The sequence below is a fragment of the Labrus mixtus genome, chromosome 15 (genome assembly GCF_963584025.1).
Source record: "Labrus mixtus chromosome 15, fLabMix1.1, whole genome shotgun sequence".
In the NCBI taxonomy this organism is placed as follows: Eukaryota; Metazoa; Chordata; class Actinopteri; order Labriformes; family Labridae; genus Labrus; species Labrus mixtus.
Window position 1 is genome coordinate 23,183,595 of NC_083626.1, and position 22,751 is coordinate 23,206,345.

General features: G+C 42.5%; 1 protein-coding gene across 4 annotated transcripts; it reads right to left on the minus strand.

Moving 5' to 3' along the window:
• Positions 1-907: 907 nt before the first annotated feature.
• On the minus strand, positions 908-21,324 carry si:dkey-70p6.1 (uncharacterized protein LOC570575 homolog). 4 transcript variants are annotated; one of them, XM_061057776.1, is made up of 9 exons: positions 20,921-21,324; positions 10,699-10,926; positions 9,732-9,789; positions 9,503-9,581; positions 7,575-7,924; positions 7,141-7,167; positions 5,876-5,914; positions 3,943-4,080; positions 908-3,284 (listed from the first exon to the last, which is right to left on the minus strand). In XM_061057776.1, the coding sequence occupies exons 2-9, from the start codon at positions 10,830-10,832 to the stop codon at positions 2,745-2,747; spliced, it is 1,365 nt and encodes a 454-aa protein (XP_060913759.1). In that variant the 5' UTR covers positions 10,833-10,926; positions 20,921-21,324; the 3' UTR covers positions 908-2,744. The 4 variants fall into 4 exon arrangements, with proteins under 4 accessions (XP_060913759.1, XP_060913755.1, XP_060913756.1 ...); XM_061057772.1 differs by having other exon boundaries at positions 7,575-8,041; positions 20,921-21,322; XM_061057773.1 differs by lacking the exon at positions 7,141-7,167 and having other exon boundaries at positions 7,575-8,041; positions 20,921-21,319.
• Positions 21,325-22,751: the final 1,427 nt, after the last annotated feature.

Below are 22,751 nucleotides of genomic sequence, written 5' to 3' on the forward strand. Positions count from 1 at the left end.
GACGGTAAAAATGACACGATTCCCACAGCCAGTTTGTGACCTTCTGCTTATTTGATCTCCTCTCCGTGCCTGATTTATGTCTCTCATCACTGTCGCGTACCCTCAATGAATCTGGCACCCTCATTCATGTGTTTATTCCCTCATTCATGATCCCTCACAGCGAGATTAATACATCACATATAAGCTGTGAACGTTGTATCATCCTCACACCTACAGCTTCTCCCGCTCCTGTTTGTTTTGTTTTCCCTCCTCGCCGAGCGGCTGACACTGTGATCACGGATGTCACACGATGCACGCCGTATCCTCCAAGACAGCCGAAGACTCGCTGCGCCCATGTGACTACTGCCTCAAGGTTAACCTGTTACCATGGAGACAAGCCCGCCAATGAAAATTCAGCAGACGGTTGCGATGTTGACTGCAAGCTTTTTGTTTTAAGGGGTGACCTATTTTTTTTTTTTTTTCCCCCTTTCTCCCCCCTCTTCCTCTTCCCCTCAACTGGTACACAGACGAAGACCCCACTACCCCGGTGCACGTGCACATTTACACAGATACAAACACATGGGAAGGCTACTCACACACACACACACACACACACACACACACACACACAATGCATACATGCACACACACACACAAATCAGGGGACAATCGTTTTTTGTTTTTTTTAAATAATCATGTTTTTTGAATAATTCTTTGATTTTGACCCTGAGTTTAAAAGTGCAAATGTATATTTGGATAATTCCTTTGACAGGACTGAAGACTTGACTCTACAGGCAGCGTTTAGGATCAGAAGATAAGGTTTCCATAAAAAGAAAAGTCTTTGATCTGTCTGCAGTAGATGAAAAAGTGAAATCGTGGCGATATTTTCTTCCTTCACTTTTAATAACTGACACTTTGAGATAAAGCACATTTTTTTTAAAGTGCCACTTTATTACAAAAGTATAAACTTGACTGACATTTCATGAATAGTAATCTTGATATAAAACATTACAATCTTTTGCACTTAGCACTTAATTACACGCTTCTGAGTACAAGACCCTGTAAGTCTGAATAGCAAACACACAACATTAGCTGCCACATTAAAACTTAGCCGGGCTTTCCAAGAACACACCGTAGCTTCATGGCTTCAAAAAACAACAAACAGAACACACTGAAATTTTTACATTGCAGCTGTTTTTGCAGTTTGTGTCACAAGAGAAGTCATTCCAAAACACAACTAAACATAATAGAAAAAGATAGATTTCTTGACACTGATGATATATTTATTATTCTTTCTCTTTTGTAATGTACATACACATTGCATCAACATACAGTTTAATCACATTGTTTGCTGGGGTCATTTTGCCCAAATGAAAGAGAAACTTTATTGTCCAGGATTTGGCTGTAAATTTGAGTGCGTTATCCTCGAGTTGATGCTCTGCTGCTGAGCGAAACCATTTAGCTTCACATTTTTGCCATATTTTTAACACTGATAAACAGAGAGAGAGGAGAGAGTTCATCGATGGAGTGATGATGAGACATGACGTTTTGCTAATACACATCAGTTCTACTGTAGCTTTCCAGGCTGCACTATCTTAAAAACCCAAGCAGATTCATATGAGCACAAGGCAGGGACGATGGAGATGAATGGTCCACAGATATGAGACTGAGCAGAGAGGTGTGTGTGTGTGTGTGTGTGTGTGTGTGTGTGGTCTGTCTCCACCTTTAGGACTCGAGCAGTTGTCTTTAGTCTTGTTCAATCTGTTCTGTGTGTTTCAAATGATGAGAGAAACATACTCTCCTCTCTGCTGCACGGAGTCCCACTGTGCCAAAGACTTCCTTAATCTAACTGGCTTTGTGCTCTACAGAGAAATAAAGCAACACACTACAAAATTAAATAAAACAACCAACGACAATAAATCAAAAACATTCATATAGAGGTACCACATAACAGTGCTTGATTTTTTGTATTTTTTTTTTCCACTTTTTTAGCATGCAACTTGTAGCAGGCAAAGTGCAGAAACAGGATCAACAAAGTAAAACACTTCATTTACAGACAGCAGTGGAGACAGTGTTCAGTCCATGTCGGATGGAACAAAACGTGACAGAGGGAAGTATCCAGTCGGTTTGTTAAACATGGTTCTGGTCTATATTAGTCGAAGCTTTTAGGAGGAATGCAAAATGTGTGCAATTTTTCTTTATAATACTCTCATAATTGATTCTCTTGGTCCCTGAGCTTTCAAGTATTTTGATTAGTAATTCATTCCTTTCCTATCGTTTCAATTCCATCGTGAATCACATCTCGACAGACTACAGGGAAGGCCTGTTCATGACAGACTAAGTGCTACCAAAAGATTTCACACTGGTCCTGTGCCTTTTCACCTGAAAGCATTCCTGCCAGGACCAGGAAAAAACGATTTTTACCCGCTAAAGTTGAGGAAGAATTTAGGCTTTCACTTAATTGTGCTTTGCACATGTTTCAGTAAAATAGAAGTGCTACTGTTACCTACAGATTGCTCTGCAATGGTCTTGTGCTCGTTTAATATTCACTACCTTTGGATTCCTTTTAAGGTTGATAGATTGGACTTTGTATTGAGCCCAGGTCATAACAGATCAACATTACTGCCCATCGTGTGAAAGGCCTGATGTTATGACTGAATGTAAACAGTATGTGTGGGGGAGTATGACAGGGGCTCAGCCGTCACTCCTCTGGTGTTAGCTCAGCTCCTTGTGTTGGAAAGGTCGGGTCACAGTGCAGCGCCGCCTCAGAGCCCTGTTACGTACATCTCCATGCCGTCATTGAAGGTAAAGATGGTGGTGGTGCTGGAGGTGGCAGAGCCCTGCTTCAGGTCGCCAATGCTCTCATACAGGTTCTCCCCCGGCAGCAGCAGGGCTTTGGCAGGCAGGTGCTGTAACTTGGGGGTTTGCTGTGTCGGCGGCGGTGGAGGGGGTTGCTGCTGCTGCAAAGGCTGCTGGGCTTTCTTCCTCCTGGGTCGCAGGGTGGCACACGTGTTTGGGGGCCGCTCTCGCTTCCAGGCACCTCCATCCTCCATGTTAGCATAGGCCAGGTCGCACTCCTCGGTCCCGATGGACTCATAGCAGTGGTCATCCATGGGCCCTCCGATTGCCTTCCCCTCCTGAAGGGCCCACGTCTGCGGTTTGACCACTACACTAAACCCCCCGTCCCGGTCTCGGTCCCGGTCACCGCGACCCAAGGTCCGGAAGCCAAGATTGGAGGGGGGAGACCCTGGCACAGCTCTCTTCTTCTTTCCAGGTTTACACACCTTTGAGTACATCTCAGCCACCTGCGGTAAGACAAAACATTACTGATTTTAGACACTATAAAAAAAGCATTTGCCAGAAAACAAGCAGTCATCACCAAATGTTTTCAGGTAAGTAGCTGAGACATCGCTTTTCCATGTCTGTAAATTAAATAAACAAGACGTCCTTTGAGAGCTGTAGATAGGCTCAGTTGTTACGTTTGGGCAGTTAGGCCAGGTGTTTCCAGTCTGTATGCTAAGCTAAGTGGCTATTCGCTATTTTTTTTTTACTTTATAGCCTCTTCTAAAGCTAAATTTAACAGTTTGCACTTTTCTACATCAACTTCTCTGCAGTTAAAGGAGGGCACTGGTTAGAGCTTGTGCTCCATATACAGTGGTATGGTGCTGCATTGGCCACAGATTCGACCCCAACCATTGGTCCCCTGTGACATGTCATCCCCACTCTCTCTTCAAAACAGTTTCTTTCATTCTTCAATGCCAAAAAAAATAGTTAAAAAGAAATGACTTTGAAAACAAATTTAAATTGTGCAGCAGGCACTCTATTTTGTTTTACAGATCGTAAAACAAGTTTAAGCTTTTGTAATCATAAAATTGTGTGCTCAACTGTTTGTTCTCCTGATATTAAAGCCATGTAATACTAGATCACAATTTTGACAAATAAACCTGAGGAGTGCTCTCTCACCACTGCAGCAGATGGTTGTATATTCTCCATCGTGTGAGCACTCAGAGGTCCCAGGGCTTTATTTTGGTGCATGAGCAGCTCCTCATCCTCCGGAGGCTTCCAGATGTACTGCTCCCCGTTTCCCATAAACATCACCTCCTGTTAGGATAACAAGAAATTACATTTAGGGCAGAGCTGGTCACGTGTTCGTGCATGCCTTCTTTGAGTATTATGAAAACAGCCCTTTAAAAACACACCCAGTGGGGTTCATGAAAGACAAATTACCCTCTTTAAATATGCAGAAGAGTAGTAGCGCAGAGCATAAGAAATGTATCGGATGGATGTCATACAGTATTGAAGAGATTTTCCCTGGAAGGCGGAGCTTGCAGCGGGAGGAACCATGTGCTTGTATTCTGGATGACTCAATTTCATCATGTTGCGTCACCCACAAGAAAGTCAGCGGTGAGCAGCCCTTTGAGCAGCCTGCGTACACATGTAAGCCTGCAGACGCTCGTGTTTCTGAACTCAGGTCACAGCCGAGAGCGCGGCCTCGCTGACCTCACACGGGGCACCAAATGGTCTCCCACTGTCACCCCAAGGGGGGGCACAAAGCTTTATATCCACAGTGGAGTCAGACGGTCTGCCTACACGCCTGCTGCTGCAAACATATGGAGGAGGTGACACCGCTGAGAGGAGAAACACACCAATGTCCCCGAGAACGGTTCGACGAGTAAACACAACGCTCTGCCCAGACTTTAAAGATATTCCTCCAGAAGTGCCAACATATAAAATCCTGACAGAGAAACTAGAGGATCCTGGACTGTAAACTCCATATTCATGTTATTCTACTGCTGCCAAAGGACAACAGGATTAAAACATTTATCACATAGACATTTGTTAAACATGTCAATACAGCTGGCAAAAAAGATATCTGCCTGACGATCACAGTGAGGACACTTTTCAATCCAAAATGAGTATGTTCTCCTAAACAATACAAAGCAGGACTTTAGGAATCCAAATCTATTTACAGATTCTACATGAGAGTGCTGAATCTGTATGAGCAGGACGGGGTTTTGGTTTTGAAAGGTGGTTTCTTGTTTCCATTTCTAGTAGGAGGAGCATTGTCTACCAGTCCAAGTCCAAATGGAGAGCAAAAAAGGTAGAACACAATGCACAGAGTAATAGCTAATATGCACTATTAATATCTATGTATTTATCTCACTTCATACTGTTATCTGTTAAAAATGAATAAGGTGATTTCACATTGCATTTTATTTCTCATCGTGCAGGCGTAACGCTGGCAGGTCAAGGCTCTTGATTGGTCAGAAGACTCCATGTAAGTTCAGGCCATTTGCCATTTACTATCACCTGATCGTTTTCTTATTAATGTGACGTCTGGTAAAATTTCCCAGACTTTTGAGCTGACCTGAGGGAGAGTTCATGAGGATTTAACCAGCCGGAAACTAAACGTTCTGATTGCTCTGACGCCTCATGAATGCAGGATGAAGTGACATCCTCTGGCAACACGTTGAAGTGGACACTCAGACGTGTAAGGTTACATTCCTTCTATGTTGCTTTAAAATGTGAATCAAAGATTTTAAAACACTGATAACATAATAACTGTCCAGACAAGTTGTACATTTACTAAGCATTATGCCGTGTTTTGGCATCTGAAAAGCCCTCAAAATGACTGACCTATTATTATTATTATTCAAAGTGGCATTCTTAGTTTGTGTGTCACATCTCACTTGTACCTGTGCCAAAACAACCAAAGCAGCCTTTTTTGACTCTGAGCTATTTTCAGTCTGAACGCCTGCTGCAGCCACGCTAGCGGCTCTGTGAGACAGTGATGCTTTGAACTGAATGCTAATGAAAAGCTGCCACACAGTTACAATGCTAATGTGCTGAAAGTGAACAGGTAATGTTCACCGGGGTCGTTTGTAGGTTCACGTACTTTATTAGAGACGGGTAAGGGCCATCTTTGGAGTTCAAACTGTCAGAGAAAGAAAGGAAGAAGGAAGATGTGTCTTAAAATACGTTTGAATGATAAAGATCGTTTTGCCTATTAAGGCAATAAACATTTTTTAAGTCACAGTTTATTCTGCTAATTTGAAGGCATACATTTCGGTACATAAACTATCAGCAGCTAGTAGCTGTGGATCGGTGATCTCAACGTATCGACCCATGGGAACAAACATTGAACATCTGACCTTGGGGAAAAGAGATACATTCTTTACAAAACCCCTTAAAATGCATAATATGTAGATTTTGAGGAAAGACGCAAAGATACACTCCTCGTTACCACGTTTACCATCTCATTTAGCTTGTTAGCAGCTAACATTTGCTGATCAGCACTAGCTGATGTTGTAAACAAAAGATCATCACAGTGGTTACATTAAGTCCTCAGGGGAATATGAATATCTGATCAACATGTCATGACAACTGATCTCATGTTTGCACAGATGTTTGTCTTAAACCTCATGGTGGAGCTAGAGGAAAAGTCCGAAGATCACTAAAATCCTCTGGTGACCATTAATGTCTACACTAAAAAAAATTGAGATATTTAATAAAGAAGTCTTGCGCAAACTGAGTGACATATAAAGTCTTGCCAGCATCCTGGATAATAAAATGAGATTTGAAGGGCCGGTCAGTGAAGTTACTCCCTGAGTCTCAGTCTTAATCTTCTTCTCACCAAATCATCTGAGACATCCGTCAAATCGCTGCGACCTCAAAAGTAATATCCCCCCCCCGTGACATCAAACATTTAACCGTTCCCTTCAGACATTTTCATAAACTTTTCGATCCGCAGCAGAGATCTTTTTTTTTCCGGGATTGAGTTAATGTTGTAACTTTTATCTACCAAAAGTTCCTAATTTTCAAGATCCTTAATACTGTAAGTCCAGTTGCCTTTGGATCAAGCTTCGACATATTTTCTTTCAAAATAAAAGCTGATTTTTATCGAAACAGGAAGTAAAGCTAAATTAGCCTCACACCGGACAAAATGGAAAATAAAAATATCTTCTGATACGTCGGTCAAATCGCTCGAGAACAACCAGCCACTCCGCTTTATGTCCTCTCCCCCTCTACTCGTATTTTCCCTCAACACATGAAAAGAATCGTGTTAACCTCTTCCTCACATCGACATGAGAGTGTTTAGGCTGACGACAGAGAAGGAGGGAAGACTTTTTGTTTTTTGAGTTGTGAAAAAAATCAGCTTACTTGATCTTGTGATTCTGATTTCGGATTCTGAAAAAGAAAGAAGGTTAACCACTTTAAATGGATAACCTTTTAACGTGTTCTTTAAGTGGGAACCTTGTAAGTCACACATTCAAATGTTTTCTTGATCTTATCCCCTCCCATGGAAAAAAAATCTTTGACCAAATTAAGCATTTAGTCGAACCCTAATGGTCAGATCAGACGGTCTTTTGTGAAGGTTTAAAGTTTCATACATCCTATCCTAGAATGTTCACTAAAGCAATGTCAAGCTCAAATCAAATTCAACTTCTTCAACAGGATCTCATGGTCCTTATGTGCATGAGGAGTTTCTCAAGATGTCATGAGGATGAGATGCAGACTTTAAGTAAGTATGTCAGAATAATAGTTCTAAATCAAAAAGTTCAAATCATCAGACAAAAAGTCGCCGCTCTACTGACCTTCGGGAACGACGGGACACTGAAGGCCGCATCCACGTTTCTTCTCGGCAGCTTCGTGCTGTGAGGGTGCGGCGGAGGAGGGGCGGGATGTGACGGAGGGGCGTGTCTCGGAGGCGGTGCAGGCGGCTCCGCCATATCTGTCCCGCTGTCCCTCTTTTGCGGCGCCTTGTCGGCCTTCCTCAGCTTCCTGACACAGGCGTACTCGGCCGCCTCTGGAGGGTGAGGGGGGGTCATGACCTGGGCCTCAGGTTCCGGCATCCCTCCTTCAACATCGCCGTCGGGGTCTGGTGGCGCTGGGGTGTTGGCGGGGACTGCGGGAGGCGCCGGAGTGTCCGTCTGGCCGGCCCTGCCTACCATGGCGTAGAGGGCATCGTCAGTACGTGAGGCGGAAGAGCGTCGACCCACCTCAGAGTAAGTGTGCTCCCCTTCCTCTCCAGTCCCAGACGGGATCTGGGGAAGCTGCCTGCCTTGAGAACGGAGGTCAGAGTTAGACCGGCGGCTGAGCTGCAGGCTAGACGTTTCCCTTTAGAGGCCTCGTCAGGGGGGACACAGGCCTCTTTCACCCTACCTTAGATGTTACCCCTCATCCTTGAACATGAAAAAATCTCTCACTGAATATAAAAAAAAAACTGGAGCTGTTGAGACGTCCAATTTGACTTCATTCCACTGCAATGGAAGCAGGACAAGAATGAAGCAGGACATATGCTTCTATTTCTTCAAACCCTCTCAGGCTACTGTCACAGTGCCCACAAACACAGCTCCCCGCTGACTTGTCAGTGACGGAGCTCCAGGACTCGTCTTGGCTCTCTCATTTCTGTCTTTGAGCGAGAGAGAGAGAGAGAGAGAGCGATACATGTTCTCGAATGAAGACTGAAAATAAGACGGAGCTGTAAATGTAATCTGAGCTCTGTTTTAAAAGTGCTCTTTAATTTGTTTGCAGAAATGTAGCGGCCGGATATGAAACCGAGCACAAAGAGAAAATAATCTAATGCTGCTCAAAACATGTATTGAATTATGAGGGCTTGTTTTTATGGCATCATCCATATCAGAACATGTTACAGTTCATATAAACGTGTGGATAATTGTTCCGTTCATTTGCCAACTTGTCATGCTTTTGATCTGGAGCTAAACATCCAATTGATTTTCCATTCCTTCCTGCCATTTCATGCTTCATTCTGTTGGCCGGAAACCTTTCCCTTCCAATAATTGGGATTTGTTTTATGCTTTCAAATAAGCTCAATAAAACATGCCAGTGTGGTGGCAATGCATTTTCAACTCCTGGTGCTCTCAGGATTCCCCTGAAATCCCTTTTTGTTGATGCTTCATCATTCAGCCACAGACGGATTATGAGATATTGGGGCCCCTGGGCACGTGGACTCCACTGAAACACAAGAACTTCAAGTCTACATGTTTTCAAATGAATGCATCACTGCGTGAAAATGTACCTGACGAACACAAACAGAGGACACTTTACTAAATCATGATTTCAAAATGGTGCAGAAAACCTTCAAATTGTGTATAAATATTTATTAAATGGAGGGAAAGACATTTCTGGTGCTAAAAATGTTCTGGGGGGAAAACCTCCAGACCCCCTACAAAGACTTTTCTCAAATAGACTAAACTTATTACCACAGTGTTTTAACATTTTTAAATATCATACAGGGAATTAAGTTTGGCTGAACTGGTCAGTAACTTGCAAATTAGTCTTGAAGATCAGTATGAAAAAAATTGTGATAAAATCGTGATTGTGATTTTGCCATACAAAAATCGTGATATGATATTTTTTCCATATCGTCTTTTTGTATTTCTCCCCTTGTCGTTGAGGGGCCCACGACGACGATGATGATGATGATGATGATGATGATGAATGATGAAGTCGACATACTGGAGAACACACGTGAGGAATTGTATGTTAAAGATGGACTCACTTTTGCCGTTGCAGTTCATCTTGTTCATCTCCGTGTCTGATTTACTGATGGACCGCAGCTTGGACTGTCTGAGTATACCCTGACGACACACACGCACACACACACACACATACACACACACAGACAATCATACACAGAGCCAGTTGAACAGTAGATAAAACGGAGAAGTTGTCGTCTGAATGATCTCTGCAGCACAAACCCAACATGGAGGAGTGCTTTAGATACCTACCATGTCCATGAGGCGGTGTTTTCCACCCTCGCCGGGAACATTGTGTGTCTTTCCCTTCCTGTGGTAAACACAAACACTCTGTCACACAGGTTGACACTTACTACACTGACGTGTGTGTGTGTGTGTGTGTGTGTGTGTGTGTGTGTGTGTGTGTGTGTGTGTGTGTGTGTGTGTGTGTGTGTGTGTGTGTGTGTGTGTGTGTGTGTGTGTGTGTGTGTGTGTGTGTGTGTGTGTGTGCTGAGATTGACTCACTGTCCGTGTGTGTCTGAGTCAGATTGTGACTGTAGATGCATGTTTGTGTTTGCATAAGTGCATGTCAGTGGTTGTATCAAGTACAGCATCAGGTCAATGCTTTAACTTTTGATATTTTTTACTCCATTTTTATTTGTTACTTTAAGATATTTTTGATTAAGCTTATTTGCATAAACTTATTTATTTGTTCATTTACAAAAAAAGGTCGAACTGGCTGTTGCGACCCTTTTAAAATTCATTTAAAACATTCGGGCAAATTACTTATTAAATCACAACAAAAGCAAGTATAAGCATAAGAAAAAACAACATATTTATAGACACTTTATTTTCAGTGTATAAAAGAACACAACGAAATGTTGTTGTCCCGCAGAGCAGCAATACAAGTCTGGTCACATATATAAAAATATATTTGTAGGTACGTACAATAATATGTGGAATTTAAACAAATAATGTGATTTATTGCGACTATTGAAATTCAGGGATTAATTGCAATTTTTTAAAAATGTATCAAATATTGACCTATGTTTAATACTTCTATACATTCATTTCAGTTAGATTTTAATTGCATGTGTAACTCAGCATGTGTGTGTGTGTGTGTGTGTGTGTGTGTGTGTGTGTGTGTGTGTGTGTGTGTGTGTGTGTGTGTGTGTGTGTGTGTGTGTGTGTGTGTGTGTGTGTGTGTGTGTGTGTGTGTGTTCATGTTGCCCGCTCTAACCTCTGGCAGCCCACGCAGAGCACCACGATGAGGATGGTGACGACGAAGGCTGAGGCAGCAGCGATAGCGCCCAGCAGCAGGACCTTGCCGTAGGGAGGAGCCGTGAAGTTCAGCCCGTCCTGCATGGAGGCCATGTGGGAGCGCTGACGCTCACTTGCTCTCACACACACACACACTCACACCCTTACAAGTCATGCACGCAGGGAGGTGCCACGGTCACACTGGGATCTGCAGGGAGAAGGCACAGAGAGGGGCTTAATTACAAAACGGTCTAACCTTTACGAAACATTAAGTAGGTTAACAAAGCAGCGGAACCAGAAGTAAAATATTCACGCTGCAGAGAGCAGGAGACGAGCAGCAGTTTGAAAAAGAGTAGAGAAATGAAAAATCCCATCCAGCTCTGAGGCAGTGAAGTGAACAGACATTACGCCTCAGGCATGTGCTTCTGCTTTACCTTGTTTGAGGGATTACTGAGCTTTATGTGTCACACTTACATGGACATCAACAGCAGACCTGCTCACCAACAAGGATTTCTGTAGGTGTCTAGGTCCAAAAGTGAGCTCCTGCTTTAAGTAATCCAAAAAAATGACACATTTGCCACCTGCTTTTGAAACTGAAATAAAGCAGAAAAATCCTCCATATTTGAACTCAGTTTCCTGAGAATCCTCTGTTTGTCAGGTAGCGTCTACGAGGCATACGGGCAAATACAAATTTCCTCTTGTTTAACCATTCAACAAAAACAAACATACATATTGAGAAGGCACAATGAGTCACAGAGAAGCCGAACACGCCAGCAGGCAGAGGAGCCTGAAACACTGAAGGAGACGAGTATGAAAGCAGGAGCGAGCAGACAGAAAATGTCTTTTTTTTTTTTTGTTGTTGTTGCTCCCTGTCTTCTCCTCCCTGCATGCCAGACAATTTCACATTTGGCAGTGTAATATGTTTCAAATAAACAGTAGAAAACACAGAGCCATCACAAAAAGAGCAAACAACAAGCCGGCTCTAATCTCTGTCAAATCACCCCATCTGTCTGCTGTGGCTGTGTGGTTTCATGTGTGTTTGTGTGTGATTGTCACACGTCCATCACAACACTAAATGACAGACTGGAGGAAACATACCGCCTTGGTTTATCCAATAATCTGAAGTTTGGCAGATGATATTACTTGACTGTTTGTGTATCTCTGGTCCAAATGTGTCTTGTGTGTTTATTCAGTTTAAAGCTGCAGATTTTGGTCCAAACACTTTAAGACAGATCTCTAAGACAAACTTCCCTCCATCCTGCTCGCTTATGATCAAATGAACAACGTGCTGATTCCACATAGATCCTTTCCTCCCAGACACTTTAATCTTCTAAATCCAAATGACTTTAACAATCTGTCTGTAGCCTGGTGAACAATGTGTGTATACCCTGAATGTTTGCCAAAGCCTTGGACGTCCTAAGGCGGCTGCAGCTGCTTTAGGAGAGACCAGCGCATTAGTGAGCATTTCTGAAGCCAACATGTCAATCTAAAGCAGCTCCAATAATCAAGCTTAAGTACTGCAGCAGCGATCTGTAAAGTTAGAGGGCTAATAAGGATTTAAGAAACCCAAGCATGAATTTCTGCTCCGCTCTTCTTCTACAAAATCATCAGTTCACGACCTTGTCATTTGGTTAATTCCACATTTCCTTCAGCATGGATTCAGCTGAATTTTTGCCAGTCATGCAAAAACCTGCCTTGCAATCGAGTCCACTTCTGTCCCCACAGTGAGATCACATGCGATCATGAAAGACTGTTTGGAGTCTGTCTGATGGAAAAAAAAAAGATCCAAGAGTCTATTTATAAGTGTTCAGGTCTATGTTTTGCACACCTTCTATTATAGTAGTAAAAGCCTTTTCAGTGTTGCCTGTGTATTCTTCAAATCCTTCCAAGACTGGCCCTGTGCCCAACACAGTCTCCATGCTAAATCCGGCACACAACAGACCACATTTAGTTCTATTAAAGTCTTTATATGTGATTTTTCACACTTAAATATAATATAAATCAAGTACATCCTCTGAAAATAACTCTGTGAGTCATGACTGTCTACAATGGGTGTAACACCCGAGTCCCGCTGTCTGTGATGTTCTCCGAGTTTTCCGAGTCATATCTTCAGTTTGTTTACATCGCCTGGACGGCCAGCAGACTCCTCCCCTCGCAAATAAAAGTTGTTTAATTGAGGGACTAGAGAAAAGAAGAATAACATACTGTACTCACTGCTTAACTGTGTTTCTAGATCACGCTCATTTCGGGTAAATTTAAATGCAGAGTGAAGATCGCACTGCGAGTTGTTTTGGTTTCATGCTGGTGCTCAAGGGCGACATCTGCTGGATCGCATATAAAGCCTTTAACCAGTATTTTAACTCTTATACTATACATAAGTTAGTCTTAACTTTTCCTGCCCATCGGCCCCAACACATTAACTCTGGATTCAAATGACGTAAAAAAAAAAAAAAAGAAAGATTGTTCAAAAGCATTATATCGGACGCTACATACGTTTTTAGTTTCTGCAGCATACCTCCAGTGTTAAAAATGAAGCCAATTTGGCAGTGCAACATCCTGCAGTTCTTCGAGTGTCCACTAGAGGCTTGATGCAAAGGCCACAGAAGTCACATTAAAATGTTAAAATGCCCATTCTCTGCTCTTTGGTCGTTTCTAAGTTGACCAAAAGTTAGCTTGATTACGCCTTTTGTACATTGGGGACTGCCATTTTTCAGCTTCAAAACTCCACTTCAGAAAACCAGCGGGTTACGTCAAAGAGACTATACGTCCATGTTTTATACATTCCATAGTCTACAGCCATGTTGGTGGATTCGATGCTGTTTAGGCACAGGGATGCTCATCTAACAGTGTCACAATAAAATGGTTAACATGTTGAGGTTTAGCAGGTTTAGCAGGAAGACTGTGCAGGTAAAACGCTAAACAACCATGTTATGACAAACAGCTGTAGACTGAATATAGATAACCATCTCTCCAATATCCTCCGTCTATGTCCAATGTATTTGCTTTTCCTTGAAGACATGAAGACGATCAGTGGTTCCCAACAACCACCCCCCCCCATACTTGCCTGAGCCCCCCAGGACCCACACAGAAAAAAGGTGATACATTGCAAATTACCATATATTTGAATAGCTTTCATTGATAAAATCCTTTCAGAATATGCCTACACACATGTTCTTACCAAAAGACATTTGAATAAATGTCTCAGTAATGCTTTAACATGATTTTATTTAATATGTGCAAATCTAATTTTGACAACCTCAGAGCAGACAGAGCCTCGCGCCCACCTCTGATATCTCAGGCGTCCACCCTAGGGGGCTCAGACCCCAGGTTGGGAACCACTGAGCTATAGATACCCTGTACCCTGTTACAACTTCAACAGGGATACAATCAGATTACAACGAAAAACACAATCAGAGATGTCCCTGGTACCGAAAGTGAGATGAGCTGAGCCGAGCTGTACGCTTTAGCTTATTAGTGCCTGCAAACCAATGCTAGCGGGGCATCTTTCTCAGTGAATGTTTGTTTGGTTGCTAATTTAACAAGTTATGGTGCAACACATGAGGAGTGTTCCTGTTTGTAAATGAGATAAGGGGGCTTGAGAGATCGGATGTGGGTTGTTGTTTCAAATGTTCGGCCTCTTGTGTTGTGCAGCAGGCTGCTGTCTGGCTCTGCCTCTGATAGAATCGATTGGCTCTATCAAAATGAAGTTTCCATCTGTGTCGACCGGAGCTGAATCTGATTTTTTTTTTTTTTTTTACATCAGAGGACAGGATTGATGATTCACAGAGGTAATCAATTTTTAGCTGAACTTTCAAACAGTTCAATAGAGGGTGTGGTCTGTGTTAGTCTCCATGTCAGCGGTCAGCACTGTAAACTCCCTGCTGGTTTATCATGTGCACTACTTTTACTATTCATTCATTTTCCTCTGTGAAGGTTTCTTCTTCTCTATTAAAGTGTTGAGTTTTTATTCCTTGACTAAGTCAACTGGCTTCAGCGTTATAACAGACCTCAGGAAAATGACATGAAACATACTGATATCACAAAAGCTTCCACAATAAGAAATCTTCAACGGTGGGATTGATTTAAAAAAAAGACAAATTAATACCATTAAAAAATCATTTTAATGTATTTATTGCTTGTCTTATATGATGATAGGCATATCTTAAAGAAGACAATATGGATCAATGTTTTCCCTTTGTTTTGATGTTAATGAATTATCGATCATTGAAGCCACTAATTCCATACCAATCCATCATTTCACTGGACCTACATATCTGCTTTTCTATTAAGAAACGACAGAATAGGGATGAAGGAGGAGTTTATTTCGCTCTGCACGGTAGAAGTTTTGCAGACTTTTGGTTATTTGCGTCTCTTTTAGTTGTTCCAGCCATGAACCCAACTGTTCTCAGCATGAAATCCAATTTGCTCCAAATTTCACACACACACACACACATCTCTGTGGTTCTTTGCACGCCGCTTTGAGGACAAGAGAACCGCTGCTCTGTTTTATTATTCAAATAAACCCCCACATTAATTACTTTTAATGTGATCTGTGATCAATAAGGCATATTTTCCAGCGCCGTAAGTACTGCAGAATAATCGCAGACTTCTTTTTGGGCATGTGTTAAGAAGAGTGACTGCAGCGGTGAACACGTTTTCCCAGCATGCCGCTCAAAACTGTTTTGGGTGGATTTGAACAGCAGCCAGCAAACATGTCAGAGATTTTACACACTGTGACCTGCTTTTAATGGCAGTTACTTCACCCACCAGAGGAGAACAGGAAAGCTCCAGAGTGAGGATCTGAATTCAACAGTTTGATTTAAAGACAGAAAAACACACCTGTGACGAAACGATCACTTAAATGACGGCTGCTACAGCGTCACTGTAATTATATCCGTGCTGATTTGACAACAGAGCGAGGATGAGTGGAGTTGGAGAGGGTAATGAGCGAGAAGAAAGGGGAAGAGGTGTAGGTGTGGAGGAAAAGAAAGCGAGCGAGGATGGGAGGAAGAGGAGCGTGGGAGTCCTGTGGCAGGTGTTTGAAGACGCTGAAAGCAGATGATGAGACGAGGCTGTCACATTTCCTAACAAGGTTTCCTTCCTTTCCTTTTTCCTTCCCCGTCTCAATGAGTGTGTCCACGCGCCTCCCCCCCCCCACCCCACCCCACCCCACCCCCCTGCCTCCGCCTGCGGTGTTCAGCGAGTGACGCCTCAGCACTGCGGTGTAATCTCTGGCCCTCGAGCTGCCTCGTCACAGCCAACCAATTGGACGTAGCGCTCAGAGCAGGAGGAAGAAACGGCCCTACCCAGGCAGATTTCCCCACTGAACAAAGCCCCCCCCCCCCCCCTCCTCCTCCCCTCCCTCAGTGCCACAAAGACCCCGTCTTGTCCAGCTGCCTGTGGAGCTCAGTGTGCTTTATACACCTACAAGTGAATACCTGGGGAGAGGGAGGGGGAGGGGGGAGGGGGGGGGGCAGATTTACCAGGTGTTGCCCTGAATACTTGTCACAAACCAGAAGGACACTTATAGTGAAGAGACAGAAAAAACCAAACCATAAAAGTGAATTTCTTTACTTTGAGAAGTCGGGCTGGGGATCACCAGGTAATCACGCTACGATACAATACCAAACAGTGTGATACGATTATGATACGATACGCTATCCTACGACACATTGCGATGCGATACAGTGTGATATGATACCGTGTGATATGATACAGTGTGATATGATACCATGTGATATGATACAGTGTGATATGATACAGTGTGATATGATACAGTGTGATATGATACAGTGTGATATGATACCATGTGATATGATACAGTGTGATATGATACCATGTGTGATATGATACAGTGTGATATGATACCATGTGATATGATACAGTGTGATATGATACCATGTGATATGATACCATGTGATATGATACAGTGTGATATGATACCATGTGATATGATACAGTGTGATATGATACAGTGTGATATGATACCATGTGATATGATACAGTGTGATATGATACAGTGTGATATGATACCATGTGATATGATACAGTGTGATATGATACCATGTGTGATATGATACAGTGTGATATGATACCATGTGATATGATACAGTGTGATATGATACCATGTGATATGATACCATGTGATATGATACAGTGTGATATGATACCATGTGATATGATACCATGTGATATGATACAGTGTGATATGATACAGTGTGATATGATACAGTGTGATATGATACCATGTGATATGATACAGTGTGATATGATACAGTGTGATATGATACCGTGTGATATGATACCGTGTGATATGATACCATGTGATATGATACCATGTGATATGATACAGTGTGATATGATACAGTGTGATATGATACAGTGTGATATGATACCATGTGATATGATACAGTGTGATATGATACAGTGTGATATGATACAGTGTGATATGATACCATGTGATACGACCGTTCCAGTACAGTAATATTCAATACAATAGGATACAATACGCAACACGTGGTCCAAGAAAACAACAATGATGATACCCCGATTCTGCGATAATCTACATACTATAAAGACCAATCACAATAACTCACGATATCTGATTATCTGAAGAATATAAAATGACCCCGAGAAGATATTATGCAGGATTCAAATCTGTATTCACTTCAGTTTTGTGCAGTTTCACCCTCGGTCATGCTTCAACTTCTTTTCGCGTCTGATCAACATAAAAACGCTGTCAGCTGCTTTTTTGGGCCAAATGAACTTCTGTTCACGTTACCCTCATTTATGTCGTAAGTAACCCAGTGAGAACGTTTTTCTTAGTTAAATTATAGATATTTTACAGCAATTCGATGATAGTATCACACAAGTCAGAATGAGGATATATTTCCTTAGTGATATTTTGTCTCAACCCCTGTTTGGATCAGAAAACAAGATATATATGAAAGCAACCTGTATTAAATTCTGAAAGCTAAAAGCTAGTACAGCGAGTGGACCTTTTAGCTTGGATTATTTATCTGTATATAATACATTTACAGATTTCTCTTCATGTTTTCTTGCCTTCTTCTTGCGTCAGACACAAAGGAGAAAAGGATTGCTAGCGATTCTTTTCATTATTGATCAATATGCAGACGATGTGTTCTGATAAATCTTTGGTCTATGACACTAAAGTCTGAGGTCATGTGGTCAAATATGAAAAATGAAAAATGAGTGTGAGTACACGGTATTATAAAATGTATTATAAAATGTAACCCAAACACTAATCTTAGGAACGACATAATCAAGCCAACAATGATGAATGTTTGGCATTTTTAATTCACTTTAAAAAAGCACACAGTCATTTTCTGTTGATGAATGTATCGAGTAATCAACTAAACGTGCAGCTTTAGTGGAAACATGAATGAATGGATGAAGGGTTGATCACCAGGGAGGCAAAGTGAACGTGCAATGATCGACAGATAAAAAGAAAATGAGTCAACAGTTATTTTTGATTATTAGTGAATAGTTAAGAAAAAAGTGACTTTTCAGTTGAATTGCTAAAACTCTGCAAAGGCTTCAACTAATGTTTAACTGCACGATTATTTCATCTCTTATTTGAAGTTACTCAATGAATCATTTTGACTTTAAAACGTCAGAACATAAAGTGAAAGTTAAACCTCCGTCACAAGTGAAATCTGGACAGATTCTTCCAACAAACAAACAAACAAACAGTCCTAGTCACAAAAACATACAGTGTAGTTAGATCTGAATCTGAGAAAAATGTAACACTGAAAAAACAAAAGGTATTCTGTCATTATTAATCAATTATTTAAATATGCTGATCAGTTTTTGCCCATTGGATTCATTGACCCAGCTCATCACTTTTCAGTTGTGACATGTTTATTGTGTTCCTGGTTTCAATAAATCATCTTTCTATAACTCTCAGTTTGTCACATTACACAAGATAAATCTTTCTGTTCTCTGCTTTTAAAAAGACATAAAGAGGGGCGCTGGTGGAACAGTGGGTAGTGCCTGCACCCCACATATGGAGGCTATAGTCCTCCAAGTGAGCGGCCCGGGTTCGAATCCAAACTGTGGCTCCCCTTGGCTCTCTCTCTCTCTCCCACTGATTTACTCTATCCACTCTCCTATCTCTCCAATAAAGACACAAAAAGCCCCCCCCCCCCCCCCCCCCCCCAAACAAGAACAAACAAACAAAAGACATAAAGCTGAACAAAATCATCAATAAGGAAATCATCAGTTGACTGAGCGAATGCTGAAAAAGATTCACCTGTTGACTTGGATGTTATCTCACTGATAACATGCCTGATAATGAAGTGTGAAGCATGCTGGGAGACTCTATCAGCCAATCAGATCAGCTTTACTACAACGTCTGCTTCATTCTTAAACAAAACAAATGCGTATTGTCTAATGCCTTCACACAATAAAGAAAATGTTCACGTTTGGAGGCTAGACATCAAACAAGGAATTATGTTGTAATCCTTAAAAAAAAAAGAAATGCTATATTTAAGGAACACATTTAACCCCACAGACTGAAAATAAACACCAGTGGGCTTTTCATTTTCTAGGAACAGACTGTGCATTAACATGACTGTTTATAATTACCAACTGGACCTCTTTTCAACCAACCAATGAGCTCAGCCGGCGGTGGCCTGTGTGCCGAATCTGCTCAGGTTTTGATAAACCACCTGGGAGTTCATGTGGAGCGAAAAACCTCACCCTCTGTGTGACACAAATAACAGCTATGTGTGTGTGTGTGTGTGTGTGTGTGTGAGGCGGGGGGAGAGGGAGAGAGAGAGAGAGGGGAGGCTGCTATTGTGTGAGAATGTGAATTAGGTCAAATGTTTGCTTGCAACAACGATTAACCATGCCCCTGTGAGGAAGAAAGCGCTGAAGCCCGTATGGAAGAGGAGGCTCTGTCTTTATCTGAGCCACGCCGCCTCTGATACAAACACCGCCTGACATTATTCACACCAAATTAGTGGATAATTATAATTTCTTGTGATCACATTATTCACATCCTCTACAGAAGCTTTTGGCAGAGAGAGGGAACCTTGAAACGAGCTGAAAAAAACAACAACAGAAAGGCTGAAAGTTGAAAGAGAATCACTGTTTTTCTAATCACGTTTTTATTTTTTTTGTGTGTGTGTGTGTGTGTGTGTGTGTGTGCGCGCGCTCTGTTTGGAGCAATAAAGAAATCATGCATGTCGTTGCTGTGTGTCAGGGGAGGTTGTGTGAGTGTGTAGCTCATGATGGCACCCACTCAGGAGGCATCAATCACAGCTGGGTGACGGTTCTCAAAACTGCAGAGATGCTCATGACAACAGGTTACAAATGAAGAGAGAAGAGGGCCATGCAGGGTGTGAACTCGCTTTTCTTTTCTTTTTTTTTTAAATGCCCATGCAGGGAGCAGGTGGAAGCAGAATAAGAGGAATTTCAAGCTGATGCAGCGTGCTTTTTTTTTTATCAGGGGTTTTTGTTTCATTACGCCTTTAGCAACTCTGATTTTTTTTTTTTTTTTTGTTCATTAATCATCAAAGGGTTTCCGATTCATTTCCAGATCAAAGTGAGGCTGGTGGAGGATGCTGTGTCCCTGAGGTCAGCTGGCAACTTACACGACAAAGCCACATCCCCACACCCCCCCCCCCCCCCCCCCCCCCCATTTATGAGTACAGGGGATGGAGGAGGGGAGGGTGGAGAGGGGGGGGGGCTGCAAATGTTAACGGAAGGTCTAACGTTAATTATCTTTATGCTCCACAGACGGCAGGGATGATGCACAAGCAGGGGAAATCATGATCGGAGGATCCCTGCACTTTCCTCCCTGCAAATCACAACGACTTTCTCTGATGAATGCGTTCCTGTTGGGGCTTAAATCGTGAAATAATTCAATGCAGTATAACAGCTAAAGGTGGGGAGCACACGTGTCTGTGTTCAATGCATGAGCAGAGAAGATAAGCACAAAGGAAAAAAAAAAAAAACGCACAGGAGACGTGTTTCATGTTTGAATGGAGGATGGTGTGTGCAGCTTATCGACCTGAATCTATAGGCACATATGAATGATCCCCCCCCCCCCCCCCCCCCCCCCCCCCCCCCCCCCCCCCCCCCCCTTCTCTCCTCCAGTCTCTCTCCCCCCCCCCTCCCTCCAGCCTGTCACATAGCCACGGGCACAGAGCATTGCGCTATAGCATCCCTGTACTCACTCAGATGAGGGGTTTTGGGAGGCGCAGCGTCAACCCTGGTCGCTTCCTTCTGCTTCCACTCGGACCAGGCGCAGCATAATCAACCAAAAGCGAGTTGGCTTCTGTGGGGTTCACACAAAACACAAATGCAGCATATTTTGCATGTGACATCCTCCGAGCAGCGCGTTGACCCTCTTGTGCGCCCCTGTCCGCGCTCCTCTGCTCCCCCCCCCCAAGCCAGCAAAGGAGGCTACAAAAAGTGCCCGCGTCCTCCCTCTGATGCCGCTGCTGTATCTCCACAGTTTTATGTCCAAGAGTCTAGTTTTTTTCCTCCTCCACAGTCCCTCAAGCCCCCTCCATCTGTACTCGCATCCCCTCGGCTCAGCTACTGTGCTTCCATGTGACACAGGCAGAGCTGGAGACCCCCCAATTCTTTTGCGCTTCGCCTTTTGATTCTAGCGTCATCGCTCGGCCGGACGGGGAAGTGCGGGTGATAAATGAGCTGAACCGGGTCTGAGAGGATTTTTAATACACTATAAGGTGCACGAGGATGTGCTTATCAGAGAAGGATAAAAAAAATGGATTTTGCATTTTGAAATCGCAGTTAGGTCTAAATTACACTGGCAGGTTCTGCTTTTAGACAGGAAAATAAAAAATAACCTGTTGAAATTGTCTCCCCCCCCTGATGTTTGCCTTAATTGGTCACATTAAACATGTGTTTGTGGTAAAAATCGTCGAAATAATAATAGGAACTTCTGCCACCCAGTGTGACCCCAACATGTTTAGATTTCCGCTTTTATTAAGGTTGGGGCCAAATGCAGGTGAAGTGACAGACTGCATTAGATATTTTTTCTGTCTTGTTTATAGGTTAAAGGTTGTCCAGATGTTAAACTAGGCCAGTTGTTTTTTTTTTAGTGTGGCTGCTTTTAACCTTGCCACTCTCACACACCTTTACCTCCAGCTCTCTACCTCCACCTACCGGCCACTCCTGAACAGTGTTGAGGTGTGACCACCTATCAGGGTGAAGACGACGGTGTTGCCGTATGAGGGATGATATGTGCCACAGTGAGGGAGAAACCTAGAAGGATATGAGAGAGGTGTTTTAAGGCAGTGGTTCTTCAAACTTTTTGGACTGGCGAGCATAAATTGAGCAGATTAAAGTTGTTTGTTGCACAAACTAGATTAATTTAGAGGGGGAAACACATTTGATATAAATACAACCCAATAGATACAAGCTAGATAAGAGTACGACATGCTTCTTTTGAGTACTCGTTTTATGCTGAACGGGTTTGGTTTTTATATTGTGGAGATTTCTTTGCGTACCACCACAGGGAGCCCACGTATGTTACCATAGTTTGAGAACCACTGTTTTAAGGGATTAAATTGGATACTTTCCTGATGAGAAAAACGGAAATATCATAATTTTCATTAGATTTTTTATCATTAGACTTATCAGAACATTTATAAAAAATCATTATATTTTTACAGATCCAGAGAAAGAGGATGTAAAAATCATCAGTCTGTTTTTTTAACTGTCACTTGTTTTATTTTTGGTGTTGGAAGGCACTAACAAGTTATAATCCTGCCTCTACTTGGGGTCAAGTTATTTTTAAAATGATTAAAATCTTGTCCAAAGATTGGAGTGTGATGATCTTTGAGATCCTGAAAACATGAACTCCTTAACGAATCTCTGCCATCATTTACACCTTAAAACGTATCGATTCTGCAACTGGATCTCGACACTGTTTGATGGCTGAGGCTACTTGTGTAATTGTGCGTCTATCCCTGCAGATTACCGGGTGCAGAAAGTCAAAGGACCCAAGTTATGTCTCAGGCTTAAATACAACTTAAA

What these genes read in the sequence shown, in the direction of transcription:
- si:dkey-70p6.1 (XM_061057772.1), bottom strand. Translation starts at nt 10,832, where the DNA reads ATGGCCTCCATGCAGGACGGGCTGAACTTCACGGCTCCTCCCTACGGC. An exon ending in GATGAACTGCAACGGCAAAA is followed by an intron (nt 8,042 to 9,502) that starts GTGAGTCCATCT and finishes TCCGTTCTCAAG; the next exon opens with GCAGGCAGCTTCCCCAGATC. An exon ending in AATCAGAATCACAAGATCAA is followed by an intron (nt 5,915 to 7,140) that starts GTAAGCTGATTT and finishes TTTCTCTGACAG; the next exon opens with TTTGAACTCCAAAGATGGCC.